The 27898-nt window shown below is 45.9% G+C and overlaps 1 protein-coding gene across 3 annotated transcripts; it reads right to left on the reverse strand.

The window, feature by feature from the left end:
- Positions 1 to 27635, reverse strand: ZNF605 (zinc finger protein 605). Of its 3 annotated transcripts, none has more exons than XM_078337851.1 (6): positions 27597 to 27635; positions 21261 to 21343; positions 19630 to 19741; positions 19200 to 19386; positions 8295 to 8415; positions 1 to 3343 (listed from the first exon to the last, which is right to left on the reverse strand). In XM_078337851.1, exons 4-6 carry the CDS (start codon positions 19212 to 19214, stop codon positions 1557 to 1559), a joined length of 1923 nt encoding a protein of 640 aa, XP_078193977.1. In that variant the 5' UTR covers positions 19215 to 19386; positions 19630 to 19741; positions 21261 to 21343; positions 27597 to 27635; the 3' UTR covers positions 1 to 1556. The 3 variants fall into 3 exon arrangements, with proteins under 3 accessions (XP_078193977.1, XP_078193976.1, XP_078193978.1); XM_078337850.1 differs by having other exon boundaries at positions 27588 to 27635; XM_078337852.1 differs by lacking the exons at positions 19630 to 19741; positions 21261 to 21343; positions 27597 to 27635 and adding an exon at positions 11980 to 12032 and having other exon boundaries at positions 19200 to 19389.
- Between the last annotated feature and the right edge of the window lie 263 nt (positions 27636 to 27898).

A 27898-nucleotide genomic window follows, 5' to 3' on the forward strand; every position in this document is an offset into this window, starting at 1 on the left:
TTTCATCAACATTGTTTTCCTCTATTTTATTTTATTTTATTTTTTTGAGACAAAGTTTCACTCGTTACCCAGGCTGGAGTACAATGGCGCGATCTCAGCTCACCACAACCTCCGTCTCCTGGGTTCAGGCAATTCTCCTGCCTCAGCCTCCTTAGTAACTGGAATTACAGGCACGCGCCACCATGCCCAGCTAATTTTGTATTTTTAGTAGAGATGGGGTTTCACCATATTGACCAGGATGGTCTTGATCTCTTGACCTTGTGATCCACCGCGCCCGGCCTGTTTTCCTCTATTTTATATTTATAACAGCTATTTTAATATACTTGTCTACTATCCCATCACCTCTGTGTTTTCTGGGTTTCTGTTGATTTTTCTCCGAGTTATAAGTCATATTTTCTTGCTTCTTTGTATGCCAGATGTTTCTTAGATGCCAGACATTATGGGTCCAGAGTAGCTTTTAATCTAGAGCTAATTAGTCTTACTACTAAAACAAAACCCTTCTAAGAATGCAACCTGATGCTCCATGTGTTAGAATTTGTTTCCATACTGGCTGCTGAGAACATGAGTTCCAGGAATTGTTCAGACGACTGCTTTCTAGTGCTGGCCTCACTGGAAGTCAGCACTAAGCCAAAGGACTCAGGGAAATCCCAGAAGACTTCTGGAGCCATTTCTAGGAAGATTCCATCTCTCCAGTACTCTGCCTTGCAAATTCTAGCTGCTATGGCCTCCCCAGCTGCCAATCCTGTCTCTTCAGTTCAGCAACCTTACTGTTTCCCTTCCCTGAACTGCAACCTAGTAACTGCCACTAGGGAGTTGGCTGAGAAACCATGGTGCTCACCTCACTCTGTCTACAATCTCCTGGTGATCACGAATCTGTGCTTGTCATATGTCTAAAAACCATTATATATTAATTATGTAACTTCTAGTTGTTTAAGGCAAGAGAGGTAATTCGATGCTTGTTATTCCATCACAGCAGAAAGCAGAACTCCTCACACGTAAGTCAACACACCTAACACTAAAAATTGACTGCTTTTTATAATAATTTATATATAAAGAACACCACTTCCTTACAAAACTATTTCAACAGCATCATGCTTGTCAAATTCTTTAAATTATTAAGACTACTCTTCAGTATGAACCTCTAAAACAAAATTCAGTATTCCCTTTCTGTAGGCATTCTCAAGTGTACAGTGAGTTCGCCTTTCTTGAAATCTTTCATTTGCTTGTTACAACAGGATTTTCTTCCTGGTTAGGTCTTCTGAACATTTAATAAGCTACCTTGACTAAAAGCTTCTGTACTATCAAAATACTAATAAGGTTTTCACCTCAATGAGTCATCCAATATGTAGCGAGTAGCGTCTTCAGAGAGATGACTTTTTTACATTGTTTACTTTTTAAAAACTTCTCTCCTTTCTAAATTCTGCTTGGTGACTCTTGACTCCTCAATTAAAGCTTTTCAACAGTCAATAGGGGTTCTCTCCTATATGCATCCTCAAAAGTGTTAAAAAGTATGACATCTGATAAAAATCTTTCTACATTCACGAAACTCATGATTTTTATATTATATGATTTCTCCGATGTATCATAAGCTGTGACTTCCTGTTGAAGGTGGTCCCACATTCATTGCATCCATAGTATGTATCTCCTGTATGAATTCTCTGATGCCTCATAAGGTGTGACTTTCTAGTGAAAGACTTCCCACATTCACCACATTTATATGGTCTCTCTCCCGTATGAATTCTCTGATGTATAATGAGCTGTGCCTTCTCAAAGAAAGCTTTTGCACAATCACCACATCCATAGGTTTTCTCTCCTGTATGATTTCTTTGATGCTTAATGAGCTGCACTTTCTGAACAAATGCTTTCCCACATTCACTGCATTCATAGGGTTTCTCCCCCGTATGAATTCTCTGATGCCTAAGAAGTTGTGGCTTCCAGGCAAAAGCTTTCCTGCATTCACTACATTCAAAGGGTTTTTCTCCAGTATGGGTTCTCTGATGATGAATGAGACTTGACTTCTCACTGAAGGTTTTCCTGCATTCGCTGCATTCATAGGGCTTCTCACCTGTATGTGTTCTCTGATGTGATATCAGGCTTGACTTCTGGGTGAAGGCTTTCCCACATTCACTGCATTCATAAGGCTTCTCCCCGGTGTGTGTTCTGTGATGTGTTAGGAGCTGGGATTTCCCAAAGAAGGTCTTCCCACATTGAATACATCCATATGGTTTCTCTCCTAAATGAATTTTTTGATGTCTTATTAACTCTGACTTCTTAAAGAAGGCTTCTTCACAATCACTACATTGATAGTTCTTCACGCCTGTGTGAGTTATCTGATGTTTAATAAGCTGTGGTTTTCTGATAAAAGCTTCACCACATTCATTGCATTCATAAGGTTTCTCTCCTGTATGAATCCTCTGATGCCTAATGAGAAGTGAGTTCCTGCTGAAGGCTTTTTTACACTCACTACATGCATAAGGTTTCTTCCCTGTATGGGTCCTCTGATGAGTAATAAGCTGTGACTTCCAAAAGAAGGCTTTTCCACAGTCACTACATTTATAGGGTTTCTCTCCTGTATGCGTTCTCTGATGTGTAATGAGTTTTAATTTCTGGGAGAAAGCTTTCCCACAGTCACTGCAACTGTAGGGTTTCTCTATTGTGTGAGTTATCTGATGCCTTTTAAGCTGTGACGTCCTACTGAAGGCTTTTCCACATTCACTGCATCCATAGGGTTTCTCCCCAGTATGAATTCTCTGATGTAAAATGAGGAGTGACTTCCTACTAAAAGCTTTTTGACATTCACTGCATCCATACGGCTTTTCTCCTGAATGAGTTCTTTGATGAATAGTAAGCAGTGACTTCTGTGAGAAGGCTTTTCCACATTCACTGCACTGATAGGGCTTCTCTCCTGTATGAGTTCTCTGGTGGATAATAAGTTGTGACTTCTTGTTAAAAAATCTGCCACATTCCATGCATAAATAGACTCCTGTATGTGTTATATGATTTGCAATGAGCCATGACTCTTTACTGCTGGTTTTTCTACATGTATTGCAATCACAGTGTTTTATTCCACCATGGGTTCTGTCAGGTTTGATACAGAATAATAATTTCTTATTGAGCTCAATTTTCTTTCTTTCACAGTTATTTTTAGAAATAAGCACATCAAAAGGATGTTTCAGATTTTTTTCTCCCGTGCCACATGTATGGGATCTCATTCCTAAATGAACAAAGTTTATGCTTGACTTAAATATATTTCCAAAAACACCATATTTATTGCCTCTCTCCATACTTTTAAGGTTGTCTTGATTATCTTGGAGCCACATTTTGGGATTATCTAGCCAGACTTCTAAAAAGAGAAAAAATGAACCATACTGTGTAATTCCTTCAATTATTGTGCTTATTGCATAAAGCTTCTGAAATGGCACCATAATCCCAGTTTTAAAAAAATTCCTCAAATAATGTGTACTCACTGCACATTGACAATTTTAACAGAAAAGAAAATCAATTTTTAAGTTACAAATGTTTAAACAAACGTTTAAATAAGAAATATTAAATATACTCAAGGAACAGTGATCATGAGATGATGGAGCCTGGAGCAATTTCCAATCAAATGCTGAGGTGATTAGTTTACTTTTTTGACTATAATCTATGATTATCTACGATGTGTCCAGAACTTAGTAGCAGAAGCTCAGAGAAGAGACCTAAGTACATCACCATCAGAAAGCTTCACAATGTGGTTAAGAATGTGAATAATAAGAACATAAAAAAGCAACATTAGTATATACTGTTGAATGGTATAATAGAAAAAGGGATATAATGCAGAATAAATGTACAATATCAACTTTACACCTGAAAGATGAGAAACATTAATTTTTTGTACTATTGTTGCATCTATAAAATATCCTTATTCGAGATCATTATTTACATCAGTGATGTCAGTAACTTTACCATTATCACTAAAACTTCCTTTTTGAATTATCCAAGAGTTCTCTAGAGCTCAGTATCAACACTTATTTAACTTCCCTTTAATTGGATCTACAATTGAATCTATAAAGCATATATTGTATCTGTATGTAATGCTATCATTGGAAATTACTCCTAATCACAATATTTTCTTGTATAATAGAAGGACAGATTTTTTTTATCCAATGAGTACAACTGTTTGTGATTTCTACAAGAGTATTTATTGAATATTTAAAAAGTTGATTTACTTTTGGGTGATATTCTTTATTAGCAATCGTAGGGTAATATTCTCAGGAAGTACTCTGCAAGATGAAAAGATCTGACATGGTCTCAAACATAAAACAAGGCTGGGCCTGGTGGCAAGTCACACCTACAATCCTATCAGTTTGGGAAGCTGAGGTGGGACGAGTGCTTGAGCCCAGGAGTTCAAGACCAGCCTGGGCAACATAAGGAGAACGTGTCTCTACAAATTTTTTTTTTCTAAAATTAGCCACATGTGGTGGTGCACACCTAAAGTCCCAGCTACTTAAGTGGCAGATACGGTGGATCATTGGAGCCTGAAAGGTCCAGGCTGCAGTGAGATGTGACTGCATCACTGCACTCCAGCCTAGGAGACAGAGTAAGACACTGGCTCAAAAAAAAAAACACAAAAAACAGAAAACAACAACAACAACAACAAAAAACCCTACTCTTTTCTAAGGAGGAAAATGCCTCATCCGATTCTCAGACATCAGAATTTCAGATGAAGCAGGCTGGTTGCAGTGAGCGACTAATGCCTGTAATCTCAGCACTTTGGGAGGCCAAGGCAGGAAGATCATAAGGTCAGGAGTTCAAGACCAGCCTGGCCAACATGGTGAAACCCCATCTCTACCAAAATACAAAAATTAGCTTAGTGTGGTGGTGCATGCCTGTAATCCCAGCTACTTGGGAGGCTGAGGTTGGGGAGATCACGTGAGCCCAGGCGGCAGAGGTTGTGGTTGTGCGAGCTGAGAGTGCATCACTGCACTCCAGGCTGGGTGACTAAGACCCCATATCAAAAAGAAAATAGAGGCCGAGTACAGTGGCTCATGCCTGTAATCCTAGCACTTTGGAAGGCCGAGGTGGGTGGGTTGCCTAAGCTCAGGAACTCAAGACCAGCCTGGGAAACATGGTGAAACCCCATCTCTACTAAAATACAAAAAATTAGCCAGGTGTGGTGGTGGGTGACCGTAATCCCAGCTACTTGTGAGGCTGAGATAGAAGTTCCTGAACCTGGGAGGCAGATGAGCCAAGATTAAGATTGTGCCACTGCACTCCAGCCTGGGCAACAGAGTGAGTCACCATCTCAAAAAAAAAAAAAAAAGTCTATCTAAATTAATGAATTAAATGATAAACAATAATAAATAGCGTATGTATAGACTTAACAGTAATATTTTATTACTACCAATAAAATACTACTAGAGACAGGATATCACTGTGTTGCCCAAGAAGTGCAGAAGTGGGGTGATACTTCACTGCAGCTGCAAACTCCCAGCCTCAAGTGATCCTTCTGTCTTAGTCATTCAAGTGGCTGAGACTGCAGCTGTGTGCCACCATGCCTGGATAATTTTTAATTTTTTTTTTTGTAGAGATCGTGTCTTGCTATGTTGCCCAGGTTGGCCTCTAACTCCTGGCCTCAACAATAGTTCTGCCTTGGCCTTCCAAAGCAGTGGGATTACATGTATGAGCCACCATGTCACATGCACCAAAATGTCATTTTGATGGCACTCTAACAAATACCCTTTCTTTCCTTCCTTCATAGTACTTATCAAATAGGTAATCCTCTCTTACTTCTGTCTCTCCATAGAATGCAAACTGTATGAGGGTAGGAAACAGATTTGTATTTTTCACTAATGTACCCCCACTGCACAGCACAAGTTCTCAATATATGTAGGATAAATATTACTCACTTACCACTGAGCTTCTAAAGTAGTTCCTTTCTGTATCATTCTCTCAATAATTAATTTTGCACTTTAACACAAATGCTGCATGTTCAAATACTGAATTGCTGAATACTTTATGGTTTTATATTATCTTCTAAATTAAAATCCTGTGCTCCTAAAAAGTTATTTCATGACTCTTATTTCCTTTCATTTCTTCTCATTCCATGTGAGAAGCAGTTCTATATTAATAGGGGAACATAAAATCTATCTTTACAGCTTCTCCCAACTACATATACTCAGAGCTAGAAAGCAATGTGAATGGTGTCTAGACATCTGTAATGTGAAATAGTTCTCTGCTGTGCATTAAGGCTCCCTCCTGTAATCCCAGCCCTTTGGGAGGCCAAGGCAGGAGGATCACTTGAGCCCAGAGTTTGAGACCAGCCTGCGCAACATGGTGAGATCCTGTCTCTCAAATAAAAAAAAAAAATTTTTTTTTAAATTAGCTGGGTGTGGTGGTAGTCTCAGCTACGTGGGAGGCTGAAATGGAAGGAACTCGTAAGTCCAGACAAGCCGAGGCTGCAGTGAGCTGTGACTGTGCCAGTGTACTGCAGCCTGGGTGACAAAGTAAGACCTTGTCTCAAAAAATAAAAAAGTAAAAATAAATTATTTCCCAAGGTAGATGCTAAGATGGAAACTTTTCTACTAAAGTGACATCTGATAAATAAGGCCTTTCCTTATCTGGCTCCATAATAACCAATTTTTAAAAATCAAATAAGTGCATACCAGAAATTCCACAGAGAACATAGACTACGTTACTTGCCATCTCTCTTTATAGGGAAAAATACCTTAGGACCTAGTTGCTTTAGCAATTTTGGATAATGTCTTATCAGGCCTGAGTTACTATATTATAGGTGCTAAGTGGGTAGAGATTTCAGAAAAATCTGTGAGTCAAGGAACATTCACTGGAGTTGAAAAAAAAAAAGGCTCAAAGTGAAGTCTACCATAGGAAAAGTATACCATCATCAAAGGCACAGGTGCAGAGAAAAATTTCAGAAGAGTAGTAAGAATCTAGTTCAACTGGAGTTATTAATGACATCTGGGCACAGAAAAATAACTGGATAGATAAAATGTTCCCATACCATGAGGTTCTTCAACATAAACGGAGATTAAATATCACCCAGCAGGTAATGGGGAACTTAAACCCACCTGACTATTTGATGTGATAAGAGAGAAGCTTTAGAGAGGTTAAACATCAAATGTACCAGAAAGATGCATTGGGAACTGACTTGAAAATTCTTAGTCTGTACAGAGGAAGGCAAGAAGCAAAATCTCCTTACTATATTTAAGGTAGCAGGGTTTTTCTGAGTGTGTCTTTTTTTTTTAGAAACAAGGTCTCACTCTGTTGCCTAGCACACTCATGGCTCACTGCAGATTCCACCTCCTGGGTTCAAGCAATCTTCCCACCTTAGCCTCCCATGTAGCTGGCACACACCACCATATTTGGCTAAGTTAGCAGCAGTAGCAGACATGGGGTCTTGCTTTGTTGCCCAGGTTGGTCTCAAGCTCCTGGCCTTAAGCGATTGTAGCGCCTTGCCCTCCCCTCAGCCCCAAAAGCATGAGGATTACAGGCATGAGGTACTCTGCCTGGCCTCCTAGACTTTCATTCTATATCAATGGGTTCATCTTCTACTCTCTGTGGGTTTAAAACAGAAATATATCAAATGAGAAGAGAAGAAAAATAATAAACATTTCAAGTTTAAATAAACTCAAAGGTAATCAGTGTTATCTAAAAGAAGAAAAAAACCATAAATTCATATAGAAAGTGTTGACCAAGAAAGCAGGGTTCTAAATGGCCACCCATCTGTGCCACTGAATAAGAGGGGATACATTTCATCATAAACTCCATGTAGAAAAGACACATCCTGATGTGGAGCCCAGGATACAGAGCGCATCCAATAAAACTCACGTCACCGATCTTGAGTCAACTCTAAAGATTCAGGAACTTTAAACACAGGTTTATAAGCAACATTTTAAAAGTGCCCACCTGCCATCAAAAACCTGAGACTAAATTTCACTGTATCTCATATGCCTAGTTACTCCTCTCCTGAAAAGTTCTGACTTAGGATTTCTTGATCTATTATCCATGGATCTTGCTGTTCCCATTTGGAAATTGCATCAGGTTTGATAATTTGATAACCTGTCAATTGGAAATACAGAGGACTTGGACCTTACTGCTTGGGCTAAGAGACTTAAATATGAAGAATGTTTTCTTACAAAGGCTGTGAAATAAAGCAAGTGAATAAAAATCTTTCCATTTAGTTTAAAAGTCAGATAATCTCTGACATGTAAAACTTACATCCAAAATCAACAAACACCTCACAGGCCAAACGGTTAATGGCCACACACTAAGTGACATAAGAAGAAAGTTCTTACCCAAGAAAACCAGATTGCTATAGTTCTCCAACATCACCTCTCTGTACAAGTTCTTTTGAGTAGGATTAAGTAGCTGCCATTCCTCCAACGTGAAATCCACAGCCACATCCTCAAAAGATATCTGGAAAAGCACAATCCCTTGTTAAGCCTGAAGTGGTTCTCATTGGGTCTTGTACAATATTTTCTTCTGTATTTGTGTAGGCAGCCTCCAAGACAGCCCCACTGACCTCTGGCTCTGATATTCATGCTTTTGTGTAATCTCTCCCTGTTGATTGTGGGCTGGACTCACTGACTCACTTCTCTTGAAGAGAACAGGGCAACACGATGAGATGCCACTTCCAAGATTAGGTTCTAAAGGAATGCAACTTCGAACCCGGGCACTCTCAGTCTCTAGAGGAGTCTGGCTGCTGTGTTGTAAGGCAGCCATGTGGAGCTCACGTGCATGGAACAGAGTGGGCCTGGAGGGCTCCTCGCTGCACCTTGTGATGACTGCAGCCCTTCTCACCACCTTCATCACTGCATCATGTGAGACCCTACACCAGAACCAACTGGGTAAGCAACTGGCAGATCCCTAAGCCCGGACACTGTGAGATAAATGTTTGTTGTTTTCAGCCCCTGAGGTTTGGGGTAATTTGTTACACAATAATGAATATAATAATCTTGCATTAGACTCTGAGGAAGAAATGTTTTTAAAGTATTTATCATTGTGAATTCATTCATCCATCTACCTACGCACTGAACAAGAAACCAAAATACGTTGTCTTTTAAACAATATAGTGGTTTTCAAAGAAGGTGCTACTGGTATTTGAGAACAATTCTTAACTAAGCAACATTGTCCCATGCAGTTAAGCCCTTCAGCATGCTTGGCCTCTGCCAGCAATATCTCTCAGTCACTGGCTGGGCGCGGTGGCCAACACCTGTAATCCCAGCACTTTGGGAGGCTGACGTGGGATCACCTGAGGTCAAAAATTCAAGACCAACCTGGCAAAACCCCATCTCTACTAAAAATACACAAATGTGCACACACACACACACACACACACACACACTTAGCTGGGTGTGGTGGGGGGGGCCTGTAATCCCAGCTACTAGGGAGGTTGAGGCAGGACAATCACTTGAACCTGGGAGGTGGAAGTTGCAGTGAGCTAAGATTGTGCCCCTGCACTCCAGCCTGGGCAACAGAGCCAGACTCTGTCTCAAATAAATAAATAAACAAACAACAACAACAATAAAATCACCCTATTCCCTCTGGGAGCCATTCTGCTCCCAACTGGCCAACTATTTCAGATATCTTCCAATATACACATATTGAGCAATTAAGGTTCCAGGAGCCGTCCGGGCATGGTGGCTCACACCTGTAATCCCAGCACTTTGGGAGGCTGAGGTGGGCACATCACCTGAGGTCAGGAGTGGGAGACCAGCCTAGCAAACATGGAAATACAAAAATTAGCTGAGTGTGATGGCACATGCCTGCATTACCAGCTACTTGAGAGGCTGAGACAGAAGAATTGTTTGAATCCAGGAGGGGGTTGCAGTGAGCCAAGATTGTGCCACTGCACTCCAGCCCAGCCTGGCGACGGAGCGAGAGTTTGTCTTTAAAAAAAAAAAAAAAAAAAAAAAAGGAGGCTGGGCGCGGTGGCTCACGCCTATAATCCCAGCACTTTAGGAGGCCGAGGCAGGTGGATCACGAGGTCAAGAGATCAAGACCATCCTGGTCAACATGGTGAAACCCCGTCTCTACTAAAAATACAAAAAAAATTAGCTGGGCATGGTGGCGCATGCCTGTAGTCCCAGCTACTTGGGAGGCTGAGGCAGGAGAACTGCTTGAACCCAGGAGGCGGAGGTTGCGGTGAGCCGAGATCGCGCCATTGCACTCCAGCCTGGGTGACAAGAGCAAAACTCCGTCTCAAAAAAAAAAGGAACTAGCATTTACAGAATATAGAGACAAAACAGGAATAAAAACATTGAATTTGACAACACTGGGTCAGGTGCTATAAAGACAAGTAAGGCTCATGAAGGGTCTTTAGAGAGTCCTGGTTACAGAGGGGGATGAGGAAAAGGACACTCTCAAGGCAGCAGTAGGAGCAAAGGCACGGAAACAAAGTGTATTATCTCAGAGAGGAACAGCTCAGAAACCTAAGAGGGAGCGAGAGTGGTGGGAACAACCCTGGTCTCTAAAAGCGAAAAACCTAGACATGTAAGCAGAGGCCAGCCTTTATTTGGACTCAAGTAACTTTGAGCATTCTAGTCCCAACAGGTACAAAGGACACAGAAGAAAGGAGGAAAGCTTAGAATAAGACCAAGCATAGGGGACTCATAGGTTGTTTTCCCTCACAAAGCTGGAACGTATAAGGAGTACCCTGTGTTTGGGTCAGTGAAAAGCAGAAATCAAAGAAAATTAATTTCTTGCCTCAAATGTTGGTGTCACACAAAGATGTCAAAACTGTCCTCTGAGAATTATAACAAGCTAGACTGATGTGGGTGTGTGAGCTGAACTCCAGTAGAGATGTGTTTTGCCAAAACCGTACGCACAGAGAAGTGTGTTGAGGTAGAAGTGCATTCGGCATCTGGCAGAAACAAATGCATATTCTAATTAGAGAAAGAGGTCCAAATAATGCTCACAAATAAAGTTCAAGGAAAATGAGTAGAATAAAAGAGAAACCAGAATGCACACATAAAAAATAAACATCAGTCAGGCGTGGTGGCTCATGCCTGTAATCCCAGCACTTTGGGAGGCCGAGGTGGGTGGATCACCTGGGGTAAGGAGTTCGAGACCATCCCGGCCAACATGGCGAAACTCCGTCTCTATTAAAAGTACAAAAATGAGCCGGGCTTGGTGGCTGGCAACTGTAATTCCAGCTACTCGGGAGGCTGAGGCAGGAGAATCGCTTGAACCTGGGAGGCGGAGGCTGCAGTAAGCCAAGATCGCGCCATTGCACTCCAGCCTGGGCCACAATAGCAAAACTCTGTCTCAAAGAAAAAAATCATATTTTGTTTTGGAGACAGAGTCTCGCCCCACTGCCCAGGCTAGAATACAATGCTGCAATCTCGGCTCACTGTAACCTCCACCTCCCGAGTTCAAGCGATTCTCCTGCCTCAGCCTTTCGCATAGCTGGGATTACAGGCATGTGCCATGACGCCCAGCTAATTTTTGTACTTTTAGTAGAGATGGGGTTACGCCATGTTGGCTGAGCTGGTCTCGAACTCCTGACCTCAGGTGATCTGCCCACCTCAGCTTCCCAAAGTGCTGGGATTACAGGTGTAAGCCACCTTGCCAAGCCTGAGAAATATAATTTTTAAAAAAGACAGGAGAGGTATAAAAGACTTGAGATATTTGAACTGTCAGCACAGAATATAAAATAAATATATTTAATATATTCAAAGAAATAAAATACATTAATGAAAGTATAAAAAAGAATCAAAAGACTATACAAATGAATAAGCAGAATTTGAAAAAGAATGAAATATAACTCCTACAGATAAAATGCATAATAAGTAAAGAAGTCAATGGATGGGCTTAAGAGTAGATCACAAAAAAAGATGAAAAGTAAATCAATGAATTGGAAGGTAGAAAAAATTCATAATGAAGCAAAAGCACAGAAGTGGAAAATATAAAGCAACCATATGCTGCCTACAAAAGAGGCACAATTATGTTCAAAATAGTTTAAACATAAAAACGACTCACATTACTTGATCTCAAGACTTCCTGTACAGCCACAGTAATTACCACTCTCTGGCCTTTGTGAAAGGGTAAAAACACAGATTAATGGAACAGAACAGAGAACTTGGAAATAAGCCCCCACAAACATACTCAATTGTTTTACAAAAGTACAAAAACCAATTCCACAGTCTTCTCGACAAATAATGTCAGAATAATTTTATAGTCAGGAGCAAAAGAAGTGATCTCAACACATACCTCTCACCTCGTATCAAAACTAGACCTAAACATAAAAAATGATAAAACTTTCAGAAGAAAACCAAAGAAAACCTGTAGGACTCTGGGTTTGGCAATGAGTTAGATACAACACCAAAATCCTGATCAATTTAAGAAAAAAATTTGATAAATTGGACTTTCTCAAAATTAAGAACTTTTGCTCTGTGGAAGACAATGTTAGGAAAAGAAAAAGACACGCACAGACTAAGATAAAATTATTTGCAAATTACACACCTGCCAAAGCACTCATATTCAGGATATAAAGAACTCTTAATAAGAAAATAACCCCATTTTAAAAATTAGCAGAATAGGCCGGGCACCGTGGCTCATGCCTGTAATCCGAGCATTTTGGGAGGCCGAGGCAGGCAGATCACCTGAGGTCCGCAGTTTGAGACCAGCCTGACCAAGACGGAGAAATCCCGTTTCTATTAAAAATATAAAAATTAGCCAGGCGTGGTGACATACACCTATAATCCTACCTACTGGGGAGGCTGAGGCAAGATAATTGCTTGAACTCAGGAGAGAGAGGTTGTAGTGAGCTAAGACTGTGCCATTGCCCTCTAGCCTGGGTGACAAGTGAAACTCTGTCTCAAAAAAAAGAGAAAATACGTAGACAGAAAGCAAACGTATGGAAAGATGTTCAATATGGTCCATCGAAAGGTGGATGCAAATTAAACTACAATGAAATACTACTACATACCTATTAGAGAGCTAAACACACACACACACCCCTGACAACTATCAGTGAAGATTCAGAGAAACAGTAACTCATTCATTGTGGCAGGAATGTAAAACATACAGCAGCTGTGGAAAACATTTTGGCAGTTTCTTACAAAATTGAACAGTGATTTACCATACAACTCGGCAATCTCACTCCTAGGTGTTTACTCAAGTAGTGAACTGAAAACTTACGTTCACCTGAAAATTTACATTCAAACCCACATGCAGATGAATGCTTTATTCAAAACTGCGAACAACCGAGATGTCCCTCAGTGAGTGGGTAAGGAGTCTCTGGCCCATCCATCCATCCATGGGACACCATTCAAGGGAACCACATGCCAAGGAAAAGGAACAAACTACTGATAAGACATGAATGGCTCTCAAAGGTATACTGAGTCAGAAAAACCAGTCAGAATATCACATACATGATTCCATTTATTTTTTTTATTTTTAATTTTTTTTAGACAATCTCACTCTGTTGCCCAGGCTGGAGTGCAGCGGTGCAATCTCAGCTCACTGTGCCTCTGCCTCCCATGTTCAAGCAATTCTCCTGCCTCAGTCTCTTGAGTAGCTGGGACTATAGGTGTGCACTACCCCACTTGGCTAATTTTTGTATTTGTAGTGGAGACGGGGTTTTACCATGTTGGCCAAGCTGGTCTCGAACTCCCAACCTCAGGTGATCTGCCGGCCTCAGTCTCCCAAAGTGCTGGGATTACAGGCATGAGCCACTGTGCCTGGCCGAAATGATTCCATGTATAAGACATTCTGGAAAAGGCAAAGCTATAGTGACAGAGAACAGATTAGTGGTGGCCAGGGATACGGGATGCACGGCTACAAAGGGGCAGCACAGGGAGTTCCTGTGGGGTGACGGAGCTGTTCTGTCCTGACTGTGATGTCGACCACATGAACTTGGACATGTTTAAACTCCTCTGAGGAAGCCGGCTCCTGGTTAAAAAGCTGTGTGTGAAATTTCATGCCCAAAGATAAACAACTACAAAGCCTTTACCTTTTTGGCCTCATGGAGGAAAACTGCACTCCCTACAACAGATGTGGTGTGCTGCCAATGTACTGTGGGTGTTACGGGACTACGATGTGGTCCCCATTACTGAATGTATCGTTGATACTGATGTCCCGTCGATGGGCACCCCGCTAGCCTTCGCCTCAATCCCTGACGGGAACTGCTGCAGTTAGGGCCACTACAGGGCAGCATACAGGAGATGAATCCACCTGACTCGCAGGCTATTGCTAGTTTCCTGGCCGTTTGATCAGGCCGTCGGCAAGCCTTAGACTGGCAGGTAAAACAAGCCTCCCTGTGGAGACAAGACTTTAAAAAAAAAATAGCGTCAGCTTTTCCTTTATTTTAATGAGTCAGAGGTACATGTGCAGGTTTTTTCCGTGGGTACACTGCCTAATGCTGAGGGTGCGGTGTGACTGATCCTGTCACCCAGATGGTGAGCACAGAACCCGACAGGTAGTTTCTCAGCCCTTCCCTGCCTTCTCCCTCCCCATGTCTGAGGGCTCCAGTGTCCACTGTTCCCATCTTTGTGTCCACGTGTACCCAATGTTCTGCCCCTACTTATAAATAAGAACAGAGAACATTTGGTTTTCTATTCCTGAGGACAAGACATTTAGATAAAAATCAGTTCTGCTCCTAACAAGCATTTTACCAGATGGGTGCACACCAAAAAGGCTCCAGTGCTGACCTGGGAAACACAACTGACTGCTTTGCTAAATGCAGACTAAAATGCACTTGCTAAATGCAGACTAAACTGTCTTCCACTCCAGAGCAAGTAGAGATGGAACTGACCACCTCCTGGAGCCACAGGAAATGTCCCATGGAGATGCAGCGTGGTCTAGGCCGAGCCTCCACCTGTGCTGCCTCTGCTCTCAGAAGATGGTGAAACTGCCGGGCACGGTGGCTCACGCCTATAATCCCGGCACTTTGGGAGGCCGAGGCAGGTGGATCACGAGGTCAAGAGATAGAGACCATCCTGGTCAACAAGGTGAAACCCGTCTCTGCTAAAAATACAAAAATTAGCTGGGCATGGTGGCACGTGCCTGTAGTCCCAGCTACTCAGGAGGCTGAGGCAGGAGAATTGCCTGAACTCAGAAGGCGGAGGTTGCGGTGAGCCGAGATCGTGCCATTGTACTCCAGCCTGGGTAACAACAGCGAAACTCCATCTCAAAAAAAAAAAAAGAAGATGGTGAAATAGCACAGGAAATGTTGTCCCGCTTTCTAGACCGTAGTCAAGGGCAGATCCCAGGTCCATAGGCTGTGACATTCTTGGCAGGTCGAGTCATGTTTCGCTGTTTCCTGTGGTTTGGCCCAGGCAGACCCACACACTCCACTGACTTGGGCACAGCATCCGGTCCAACAAGAGCAGACCCGCTTCCTGTTCAGGCTTCCTGGACACACTGCATCTGAGAACAGCCCAGCCCAAGCTACACATCAATGGGCCAATCATGTGATGTCTGAGGAACCGTATCTCCCACAAGCAACAGGGTGACTGAGTGTTTTAACGGACAGCTTTTGTGGCTGCTGGGAGGAGACAAGACAACCACATCCTGGACTGCGCAGCTCAGGCCAGTGGCCTCGGGCCTCATGCAGCCGTTCCTGAAGGGTACTTCCCATGGTGCCACCAGGCTGCCTTGCACTGCGCACCCTTCTACAGTTACTGGCACCTCGCACTCCACGGGCCACTGTGCGAGGCCCTTTCCTCCCCTTTCTGAAGACTCAAATAGACCGAGATTATGGAAACCCATTTTTAAACCTTTTAAAAGTTCAGGATTTTGTGCTCACCAATTCTTAAACAGGATACATCTTTTTGGTTATGTTACATAAAAATATTTCGTCTCTCTTGTATACAACCTTTCCAGACAGTGGGTATGGATGAAGATGGGAAATTTTGTTCTTAAGTTTTGATTACTATATGGGACACACCGATAACAGAAAAACCAAACAAAACTGGCACCTGGGGAGGCTCAGGTAAAGGGGAAAAATAACAACGATCTTTATTTTTCAGATCTGCTCCTAAAAGCTTTCCCCTCCTAAAAAACCAAAACTCCTCACGCTGCCTTTCCATGCACCTGTTGCTGCTGGGTGCACACCTCGGCTTCCTCAAGGTGCTGATGAGCAGAGACGCCGGACTGCCTCTGCTCCTGAGCTCCTGCGCAGACTCCTCCAGAGACGTCCCACGCTCTGATAAGGTGTGGACTAACAAACTAATGTCACGGATCAACAAAACCCACTGCCCAGGCAGGGCCTCTGAAGCCAAGGTCTGCCCCAGTTATCCACTAGACAGAGACGCTACGATGGGAAGCCACCTTGGAGCCCTGTGAACCTAACACCTGAGGCGTGCGCTGCCACGGTGCCTAACTCTGTGAAGTCTTTGTTTCCGGGGGACCACGCATGCTTGCTGGGACTGCACTTATGACACTGTCTCAGCCTGGGAGACATTTGGGTCACGTTCCGCTTTCTGGCCAGAGCTCTGCTATGCCTGATTGATGCCGCAGGCCAGGTAAAGAACAGTCACACAGATTCTTCTGGCTCCCCAGTGGGCTGTTAAGGCGTCTTTCCCGGCATGGCGATGGCCGAGGTGACTGCTGAGACCACGTCCAGTCCTCCAGGCCCGACCATCCTTCTTGGTGTGGCTTCATCACGGCCATGTTCTGCTGCTGCCTCAGACGATTTACCTGGTTATTGTCATGGTCCCTCAAAGTCTGACCTATTAGGGTCTATGATGAGGTAGCCCGTTTCACCCTTAGGTCCTAAAAAATCAAGGAGTAGAGTCAAGGAGTTCAGCTCCTGGTTAAAAACCTGTAGTGCATGTTCAGGTGCAAGCAGAGGCAATTACGCAGGCTTCACCTGGCAGGCCTCTGGGGAAAGCTGCCCTCCCCACAGACTTGGCGCACAGCCAGCACACTCTGGTCTCTAGGGGAAGCTGAGGTCAAGGATGGGGAATCTCACACGTTTGCCCTTCTTACCGAGGCACCTGCACGCCTAGGCCTCCTGAGGCCTCTCAGGCGCTTACGCAAGACCTCCCTGTCGGGGTGGGGAAGAACCCAAGACACTTTTCCCCACTCTCACTCAGTACCCGGTACTCTTCTACTCCCAGCCCCACCCCCGTCCCCAGGGTCCAAAAAAATTGTTGGAGCCTTTTGTTCAGGACTCCCTCAGCTGAGGACAGAGACGATCCTGACGTCTGCACTGATGCACCTGGCCCTTTGCCAGAGGCATTCCAACCAAAGCAACTCCATCCTGAGTGAGGGCAAGAAAAAGGAGGCTGCGATCTGCTGGGCTGCATTCCCAAAGTGAGGTATCCCGAGCCTCCAGATATTTATGGTTAAAGGAACAGATTAATCACATTTACTAAACAGACCCATGCCCAGGAATGTCCTGCTATCCCCATGTCTGGGGAACGAAAGCATTCCTAGTTTTCCTTTAAAAACAGTAATATTGATTCTTACAGAATACAGTAATTAAGAAAATTAATCCTTTATCACAAACCCCTGTAGCTGAGCACATCTCCCTATGATTGCTGTTGTCCCGCATATACACAAGCGTTGCACCCAGGGCGAGCACGTTCCTCCTCCCTGCGGAAATGTTCCGCTCTGCCTATGGAATGACCATTCTTTATTCCTTTCCATCTTAATAAACTGGTTTTCACCTTACTATATGTGCTCGCCCAGAATTCTCTCTTGCGTGAGATCCAAGAGCTCTCTTGTGGTCTGGATCGGGACCCTTTCCGGTAATGCCTTGACCAGTGTGAGATGCTGCAGCTAAGGCCACTGAGTTAAAGGAGCCAGTGAGACCTGCAGGCGTGTTAGTGCCCACCACCCCAGTAACAACAGAACTGAGACATAAAAAAGAGGAACAACACTGGGCTACAGGTCAGGGTCTAATTCACAACCCTTCAAGATTCAAGATGGGAGAAGTGGAACGAGGGTGTCAGCACTTTCCCTGCTCTAGGCTCTTGCTTCCACCATCCCAGTAAAGTGATTCAGGTTCCACTGTGACTTTCACTTCGGCTATGTTAACTGACTCTTAACATCCAGAGGCTCAGCATCTTCTCTTACTTCAGCCCAGCTCCTGGCGTAGGACTGAACATCAGAAAAAGAAAATATCAGGAAGAAAGGAAAGAAGGCGGGGAGAGGCTAGCTAGGTGGTAAGAATTCCTCTGAAAGGTGAGGAGACGGCAGCCTGTTTGCTGAGTCAACGGAGTCTAGAAATAGAGCTGAACGCAGATCCTTGCACGCCATGCCTTTGCCGACAGAAGCAGCGTTTCTACCCGAAACACGTCAAAATTCCAGTGGAGAGAATATTTATGGGGCCCTTTGAAGGTTTTGTAATGATCAATTTTGCCAGAGGATTTAAGTTTCTTTCCTAAAACTGGAGTCTAGGTAGATGCGCACTCAAGACCCCGTCTCAGTTCTCAGAGAAACTGTGTCCTGAATTCTTTGGATTCATGCCTTTAGCTGACATTGAGGAGCTTCAAGAAATAGTCCGAGGAAACACATTTATTACAGGCTGCTATTTAGGATCTTGCGAGTATGCCATCTATATAAATGATTATCAAAACATTTTCTTTACGTGTAATTATCAGGAAATACTTGCTTCTCCAGAGTTATCTGATCTGCCTTTTCCTTTTGACAGAGGAAACTATGTTAACTATTCCCACTTCCCTCTCTGTTACAGCTTCTGGGAATAACTGAGAAAAGCCTGCAGTTCAACTCTGTAACAAGGAAGGGTCCTATTTCTTAGTTATCTGTTCCAACTTTAAGACTTTGGTATAATTTTTTTTTTTGAGACAGAGTCTCAACTCTGCCACCCTGGCTGGAGTGCACTGATGCGATCTCAGCTCACTGCAACCTCCACTCCCTGGGTTCAAGTGATTGTCATGTTTCGGCCTCCCAAGTAGCTGGCATTAATGGTATGGGCCACCACGCCCAGCTAATTTTTGTATTTTTCAGTAGAGACGAGGTTTCGCCATGTTGCCCAGGCTGGACTTGAACTCCTGGCCTTACGTGAGTGATCCACTTGCCTCAGCCTCCTGGGCTGGGATTACAGGCATGAGCCACTGTGCCCAGGTGAGACTTCTGCATGATTCTATAATCTACTTTGTGCTTCTTTTGACATCGTCTTTCCCAAGTTTACATTTTCTCTTATTTAAATGTATTTAGACCCTCTGTTTGTTGCAGAAATTTCTGTAAGCCTCATCACAGCCACTAAACAAGATAAACAAGTAACTCACCTGTAACTGGATCATTTTCTGCTGCTCTTGGGAAATGTGCTGTTCTGTGACTTCTCTTAGTCCTCACACCCTGGAGTGGCCTCCGGTCAGTGGTCTGTCAACTGAGAATCCATTCTTGGTCTTGTGGCCTGTTCTTTCTTATCTCACATGAACTTCTCGTTCCTGAGGGGTACTGCCCTATGGGCTCCTGCAGTGGACATTTTAGATGATCTAATTAATTTGGGAACCTAAATATTGGTTTTCTCTTGCTAGGAGCTCAGATTGTTTAAAGCCTCAAACTAGACGTTGGTTAGACTCACATCAGGGCTAGCAGGTAAGAAACAGGGTGGGTCTCAATTGGGTCTGCCCAACATCTAGGCCAGGTCTGCACCACACACTGAACTGAACAGCCCTGGGTCCCACCCAAAAATGCCAGATTAAAACCACTCACCTGGCTGGCTCAAGCAAACGCCCCGAGGAGCACCACTACACCAAACTGCTCAGCACACACGCCATGAAGCTCTGAGATGAACGAGCGCTTATTCATTCCGCAGCCGTATTTCCTGGAGGCACCCAAATCAAATTATTTGTGGTAAGTGCTACAGAGTAAAATGCAACTTATTTCTAGGAGGGTAAACAGAAAACGGCCTTTAGAGGAGATGGTGAATCAGCCTGGGGTTCTGGCTCTCTTCCTCCACATCAGCCCAGGAACAGAAGGAAAATGTACATCAGAGGAAGTAATTTAAGAGTAAAACAAGAAAAGGAAAAGAGACACCCCTGGGCAGACGCAAGCTGGGGTGAAGTTCATGCGCGGGTTTCAGGCTGAGCAGGGCCTGGCTGCGGCCTACAGCAGATGGGAGCCAGAGAGGCAGCACGACTGAAGGCTGGGAACGTCTTACGCTGCCTCTTCCTCAGTTCACACTGGGACATATTCCGCCTGCACTTTCCCTCAGAAATCAGCAGTAACAGCCCAGGCCATAGGTTTCAAGGGGTACCTGAGGCAGAGCCCAATCCCTGCAGAAGTGAGGAATCATGGAGGTGGTAAGGGCTGCAGCCATCTTTGGGTATTTTCTGACCTCCTACCTCCAGCATCCCAGGAAGGGAGTTGGGGGAGTGGCAACTCATGAGCTGCAAGGAGAGGGCAGCACACAGCCGGAAGGGGGGCCCCCGATTCCTAGGTCTCCCTCAGCCCTGGGTCCCTGAACGCCCCTCTGCTTCAACTCATCAGAAGCTTTAGAGACTAAAGCCTGGTCTTTAGCCCTTCCCTAATGCCCATTTCCAGACTGTGGGAGAACAGCTGACATTTGGAGGGGAATGAGAGCTCATCACAGGCCTGTAAGGGCAAATCTAGATTTAAAAGGAGGAAAAAAAACCCCTAATTTTCCCTCGTGCTAAAATGAGAAAGAGATTCATCCCCTCTGCTTTTTTATTTTTTTGAGACAGGGTCTTACTCTGTCACCCGGGCTGGACTGCAGTGGCATGATCTTGGCTCACCACAGCCTCGACCTTCCTGGGCTCAGGTGATTGTCCCACCTCAGCCTCCTGAGTAGCTGGAACTACAGGTGTACGCCACCATACCCAGTTAATTTTGTATGTTTTATAGAGATGGGGTTTTGCCATGTTGCCCAGGCTGGCCTTGAACTCCTGGGCTCAAGTGATCCACAGGTCTTGGCCTCCCAAAGTTGGGACTACAGGTGTGAGCCACTGTGTCCGGCCTGGTTTAATTTTTATTCAATAATAAAAGTGTTTTTCTTTATTTTCAGCTTTTCTGGACAGGTATTCTGGGTTGCCAGATTTTGGGTTTATTTCCCCAACAGTCCAAATAATCAGATAACTAAGTATAACCGTTATTTTTCTTTCTTTTTTTTTTCTGTTTCCTTTGCTAAAAAGTACAACCATTATTTTAAAAACTTTTTCAAAGACCACAAGCTGCACAAAAGGTATCATCTCATCTTAGCAGAAGATGGAAAAGACTGACTGAGGGTTAAAATCAGCATCATAAACTCAAAAAGTACTACATCCTGGCGCACATAAATGCTTACACTTCAAATTTCTTCACTGCCCATGAGCCAGGCCACTTACAGTTTGCCAGACATGGAATCAGAGCCAAAGACTTCAAGGACACACAGCTGCACAGAGATGTTCTTTCCTTCACAAGAATGAATCTGAAAGGAAATGTACAAAAAAAAGTTACCTGCAGGCCAGGTGCGGTGGCTCACACCTATATTCCCAGCACTCTGGGAGGCCAGGGTGGGTGGATCACGAGGTCAGGCATTCAAGACCAGCCTGATCAATACGGTGAAACCCCATATTTAGTCTCTACTAAAAATGCCAAAATGGCTGCACACGGTGGCTCACGCCTGTAATCCCAGCACTTTGGGAGGCCGAGGCGAGTGGATCACCTGAGGTCAGGAGTTCGAGACAGCCTGGCCAACGTGGCAAAACCCCATCTCTACTAAAAAATACAAAAATTAGGTGGGCTTGGTGGTGGGTGCCTGTAATCCCAAGTTCTCGGGAGGCTGAGGCAAGATAATCACTTGAACCCAGGAGGCAGAGGTTGCAGTGAGCTGAGATTGCACCATTGCACTCTAGCCTGGGAGAGAGAGCAAGAATCTATCTAAAATTAATAATAATAAAACAAACATCAGCTGGGCATGGCAGCGTCCACCTGTAATCCCAACTACTCAGGAGGCCAACGCAGGAAAATCACTTGAACCCGGGAAGCGGAGGTTGCAGTGAGCCGAGATTGCCTTACTGCACTCCAGCCTCGACGACAGAGCAAGACTGTCTCAAAAAAAAAAAAAAAAAAAAGAAAAAGAAAAGGAAAACAGTTTCCTGTAAACTTGGGGACAAGAGGGTCAGAAATTCTACCTTATGTAACAATCTTGCCAAGCAAAATGTGTCCAGCACTTGCCATCTACACCTGTGGAGCGAGGGCACGTGGCCTGGGAACGGCTGCTGGGCAGCTCCGAAGCTCCCAGGTCTGAAGCAGGTGACTCCCAGGCACACACAAGGCTCCCACAACAGGCAAGGGGCTGACAGGCTAGCCAGGAAGACAACGTGCAGCACGAGGCCAGCTTTCCAGAAAGTGAGTAAACTGAGTGAGAAGATCTATAGCAAGAGCCCTTTTCTTGCCTTTGTCTTCACTGTCCCACATAAATAGAGTGTGCTATGACTGAAGTCTCCACTCCCCTGCCTAAAGTGAGGGAAGAAAGTTAGGACTGGGTATTGGCAAACTGCCGGGTTTTGCCCCAGGGCAACTGAATTAAAAGAGCAGGGTCAGACACCACCCCTGTGCATAGCCTCCCACTTGCCCCAGATGTAGGCTGAGGTCCGGAGAACAGCCAAGCACTGTCCCAGGTGACCCTGTGCTCAGGAACCCCGCGGTGCACAGCCGGCAGCACCCACACCTGCAGGGAACAGGAAGTGGAGACCAGTGTAACTCGTGCCTGGCATGGGATCCCGTGTTCTTAACGTCTCTTTGTCATTGAGAGAATCAGGGTAAGGTTCAGGCCAGGGAGACAAGTCACAATGTCAGCAAGGATCGTTAACCACAGTCACTCTGGAAAGACTGGCTGAACTCTGGATTCTGACCCAAAACCATGGTGGATGGCAGAGGAAGGACACTGAGGCAGGCGCAATTCCTAGAAACTGGAAAAGGAGAAGCATGGTGTGGGCTTTGCCCACTCACAGGAAGCAGACATAGAGGCCAGAGGCTCTGAGCGGACTCTTCTAGTCCACAGTGTGAAGGGTCTGTAGCTTGAGGCAGATTTCTCAAGAAAAAACATCCTGGAATAGCTCAGAGAGGAGCATCCAAAGACGCAGCTCCTCCTGAGATGCCTGGAGCTCCTTCAGGCTTGTGGCACAGGCTGGGGCTCCACAGTTTAGGAAGCCCAGACAGGAGCCCTGACTAAAAAGAGACCCTAAGGTTACTTGCATCCAAACCTGGGGTCCCTGATTGAAGCTTAGACCCCACAATTACTGGCATCCAAACCTGAGGTTCCTGAGATCAAGGTCCACCTGCCCGGAAGCTTCTAATTAGCTTGGAACCTTTTTGAGTTAATGCAGACGGGACCTGCTCTAGCTGCTTCTCTGGCAAAGGGAATGTGCCTGTCGTCCTGATGTCCACAAGCAGCCACCCTGGCCTCCCGGTTCAGCGTCCTGAGTACTCACCCCTCCGCTCTCACAATCACACTAAACCTCTCTCACCCCACACACACTCAGACACACACAGATACATATACTCACAGATGTACAGTTACACACGTACATACATGTACAAAGACACACAGACATGTACACACACTGATACACTGATGCACATGTACATCACACATACACACACGTACATACTCAGACACACACACTGATACATGCATCACACTCAAACATGTACACACACTCACATGGATAAGTCCGTCACACATATACATACAAACATGCACACACACTGACGTATATGTACATCACATACACAGACATGCACACACACACTGATGTACATGTACGTCATATACACACACTCACAGATACCGATGCACACATACATCATACATACATGTAGACATGCAGATACACATATCGCACATGCATACACTCAAACATACACACACAGACACATACACATGCATACATCACACTCATGCATACATCACACACTCATACACACACCCACACACATACATCACACATACTTGCACACATACACTCCAATATACATACATACTCATACACACATACACATTCATACACACATCACACAAATTCAAACATAGGTACATCACACATACACATTCCCAGACATACATACACCTCACATGTTCACACATGTACATACATCACATACATCTATGTTCACACACATTACATACACACTCTACATGCATCACATACACAGTCTCATTTACACACTAAGAAAGCAGCATTTGTTGACTTCCTATTACACACCAGGCACTGTTCTGAGCACGTGAAAAACAACTAAACAAGGTGTACAGGGTCTCTGCCCTCTAGGGAAACAGATAACCCAGTACATAAATGATTTCTGGGCCAGGCGCGGTGGCTCACGACTGTGATCCCAGCACTTTGGGAGGCTGAGGCGGGCAGATCACGAGGTCAGGAGCTGGAGACCAGCCTGGCTAACACAGTGAAACCCCGTGTCTACTAAAAATACAGAATATTAGCCGGGCGTGGTGGCACGCACCTGTAGTCCCAGCTTGAACCCAGGAGGCGGACATTGCAGTGAGCCGAGATCACCGCCACCGCGCTCCAGTCTGGGAGACAGAATGAGACTGTCTCGAAACAAACAAACAAAGGATTTCTGACTGTGAGCACTCAGAAGAAATTAACTGTGGGCGGGGCGCAGTAGCTCACGCCTGTAATCCCAGCACTTTGGGAGGCCGAGGCTGCAGGTGGATCACCTGAAATCAGGAGTTTGACACCAGCCTGGCCAACATGGTGAAACCCCATCTCCACTGATACAAAAAAAATTAGCCGGGCATGGTGGTCGCTGCCTGTAATCCCAGCTACTCAGGAGGCTGAGGCAGGAGAATTGCTGGAAACTGGGAGGCGGAGGTTGCAGTGAGCTGAGTTTGCACCATTGCGCTCTAGCCTGGGCAACAGAGTGAGACTCTGCCTGCAAAGCTCTGGGTGGGGGAGCGGAGGTCATCGGGAAGATGGAACAGTGCCATGAGGTACAACAGCAAGGGGGAAATTCTAGAAGGGGAAGACTTTAAAGCCAACACGGTCACTGAGAACTTTTGAAAAAGGAAATAATCATGTAAAAAGAGCAGCCACTGATCAGCGGCCACATGCTACAAAGAGCAGCCAAAGGGCAAAAAGACTTGTCGCACAAGAGGCTTGCCTGAGCCAATCCACAAGCCACATGCATTCAGATCTGCTTCCAGACCCACCAACGCGGCCCTCACAGGCCCCTCAATTACCAAGTCCCAGAGAGGGCCTCACACACACCCCCCAGCCACGAATGCCTGAACTCCGCAGCTACAAGCCCAGGCTAACCTCCAGCGTCCCAAGGCCCCTGGTCACTCGGGGTGACCACCCAAGAATTCTCCAGCTCCACATCCCAAGACCTCCCCAGATCACTGAATCCAGCAGGTCTGCTTCAGACCTCCAGACCACACAACCACTGAACCCCACAAACTCCACTATCGCTGTCCCCATGTGCCCCATCACTCCCACAGAACCACAACGACTGACTTCACAGGCCACCCAGTCTCTCTCCCCAAGAGGCCACCCCTCCAGGGCCGGCAATGACACACACTATAGGTTCTCCAGTGACTGTCCAACAAAGCCCCCAGTCAGTAACTCTAGTGGCCTAACAATAGCCAGCCTCCAGAAACACCTGACCACTGACCGCACAGACTGTAACATTATTGGCTCCCAGAACACCAATTACAATACCCAAAGGCCACTGACTTCTTTTTTTCTTTATTTTGAGATAGAGTCTCACTCTGTCGCCAGGCTGGAGTGCAGTGGCACGATCTCGGCTCACTGCAACCTCCACTTTCTGGGTTAAAGCAGTTCTCCTGCCTTAGCCTCCTGCGTAGCTGGGATTACAGGTGTGCATCACCATGCCCAGCTAATTTTTGTATTTTTACTGAAGACAGGGTTTCGCCATGTTGGTCAGGCTGGTCTGGAACTCTTGACCTCGAGATCCACCTGCCTTGGGCTCCCAAAGTTCTGGCATTACAGGCATGAGCCACCGCGCCCGGCTTTAGGATTTTATTTTATTTGGAGAGAGTTTTGCTCTGTCACTAGGCTGGAGAGCAGTGGCGTGATCTTGGCTCACTGCAACCTCAGACTCACAGGTTCAAGCCATTCTCCTGCCTCAGCGTCCTGAGTAGCTGGGATTACAGGTACGCACCACCACACCCACCCAAGGCCACTAACTTCTAACTCCACAATCATTTACCACAAATGGCAAACAAACCATTAGACCCCCCCAGACTTCCCCCTCACTGACACCCACAGGCTTCCGAAGTTCTCACTCTCACCTACCGCACCATCAATCATAGATGCTTATAGGCATGCTTGGCATTCATCCCAAACATCAAACTCCCAAACCCTACGAACGTTCCTCCTCACAGACCTCACTGTCTACCCTGCCAGTCATTCAGGCATCTCTGGTACCCGGCCACTAACACAACAAGCTCCTTCTCACCTGGTTCGAACACCCTCAGGTAACAAAGCCAATGCACAGGGCACGAGCCAATAAAACCGTCCCCATTCAATGATGCACACCGGACCCTTTATTCCTAATCCTCCACAGGCCCCCAAACACTTACCCTGGTGTCGGCCATTCCTATGTCACATCACAGACCCCATGGGCCAGGCAGGGTCATCCCTACAGGCCCCAACTGATTATTGGCCCCCAGTGACTCCCACACGTTTTCGTTTTTTTTTTTTTTTTGAGACGGAGTTTCGCTCTTGTTACGCAGGCTGGAGTGCAATGGCGCGATCTCGGCTCGCCGCAACCTCTGCCTCCTGGGTTCAGGCAATTCTCCTGCCTCAGCCTCCTGAGTAGCTGGGATTACAGGCACGCGCCACCATGCCCAGCTAATTTTTTGTATTTTTAGTAGAGACGGGGTTTCACCATGTTGACCATGATGGTCTCGATCTCTTGACCTCGTGATCCACCCGCCTCGGCCTCCCAAAGTGCTGGGATTCCACCGCGCCCGGCCTCCCACAGGTTTTTTAAATACAGATGCCCAGACACCATCACCACCAGCACTCCCAAACCCCGACTTAATAATCATCACCACAGACTGAAACCCCCAAACACCGAGTCCCAAAGGACCCCACAGAACTGCAGTCACTCCTGCAGGTGAGGTGGAGAAGGGGAGGAGAAGGGGCTTCTGTCCCAGGAAGAACACGCCCAGTCTCCATTCACTCACTTCCACACGGCAGACCCCCGCAGAAGCCTCAGCGTTCACCCCGCTGGCCGCCAATGCTCAGAGCCATAACCGCTGCAGACAAATCCACACGGCCTCGCAGGAGCCCCTCTCCCCTCGGGCCGAGGCCAGCTTCGCGTCCCCTTGCTCCGCCCGTGCTGCACCCCGAGTCTACAGCGACCCCCGTAAGCCCCCACTGAACCGTCCAGCTGACCCCAAATTTCCCCTACACCCACATTCAGGGCCCGCCGCCGCCGCCCGCCCTACAGCCCACGGGCCCTAGCCCCGCGCGCCCCCAGGGCGCCCGCCCGAGGCCCACCGTCCGCGCATGCGCCCAGACCGCCCCGCAGGCCTTTCTCGCCCCGGCAGTTAGCCAGCTCCTGCGCGCTGGGGTCATCGCCAGCCGGTCCGCAGAGGGGTCACCGCGACCCCCGGCGCGGACACAGAGGCCGCCCTCAGCCCCGCTGCCTCGTCGTCCCGCCCCCGCCGCACCGTCCCTTACCCCTCGGACCTCGCAGTGCCGAAGCGGATAAGGTCCAACTGCGGAAGTGAACGCGCAGAACTACATTTCCCAGAGTCCTTCTCGCGCTGGAACTACACCTCCCGGGGGGGACCGCGGCGCACCAGACGGGGGCGCGGATTGAAGGTTTCCGGTTGGAAAAGCCCCTGGGCGACTAACTGGCGAGGACTGAAAGAAATATAGTATGGAGCCCGCACTGCTGGCCCAACATTATCTATGAGAGAACGTAAAGGTGCCTCCAGGAGGAAACGGCTGCATCTTTTCCTGGCTTTTTTTTTTTTTTTTTTTTTTGA

Source organism: Callithrix jacchus, chromosome 9 (assembly GCF_049354715.1).
Source record: "Callithrix jacchus isolate 240 chromosome 9, calJac240_pri, whole genome shotgun sequence".
NCBI lineage: Eukaryota > Metazoa > Chordata > Mammalia > Primates > Cebidae > Callithrix > Callithrix jacchus.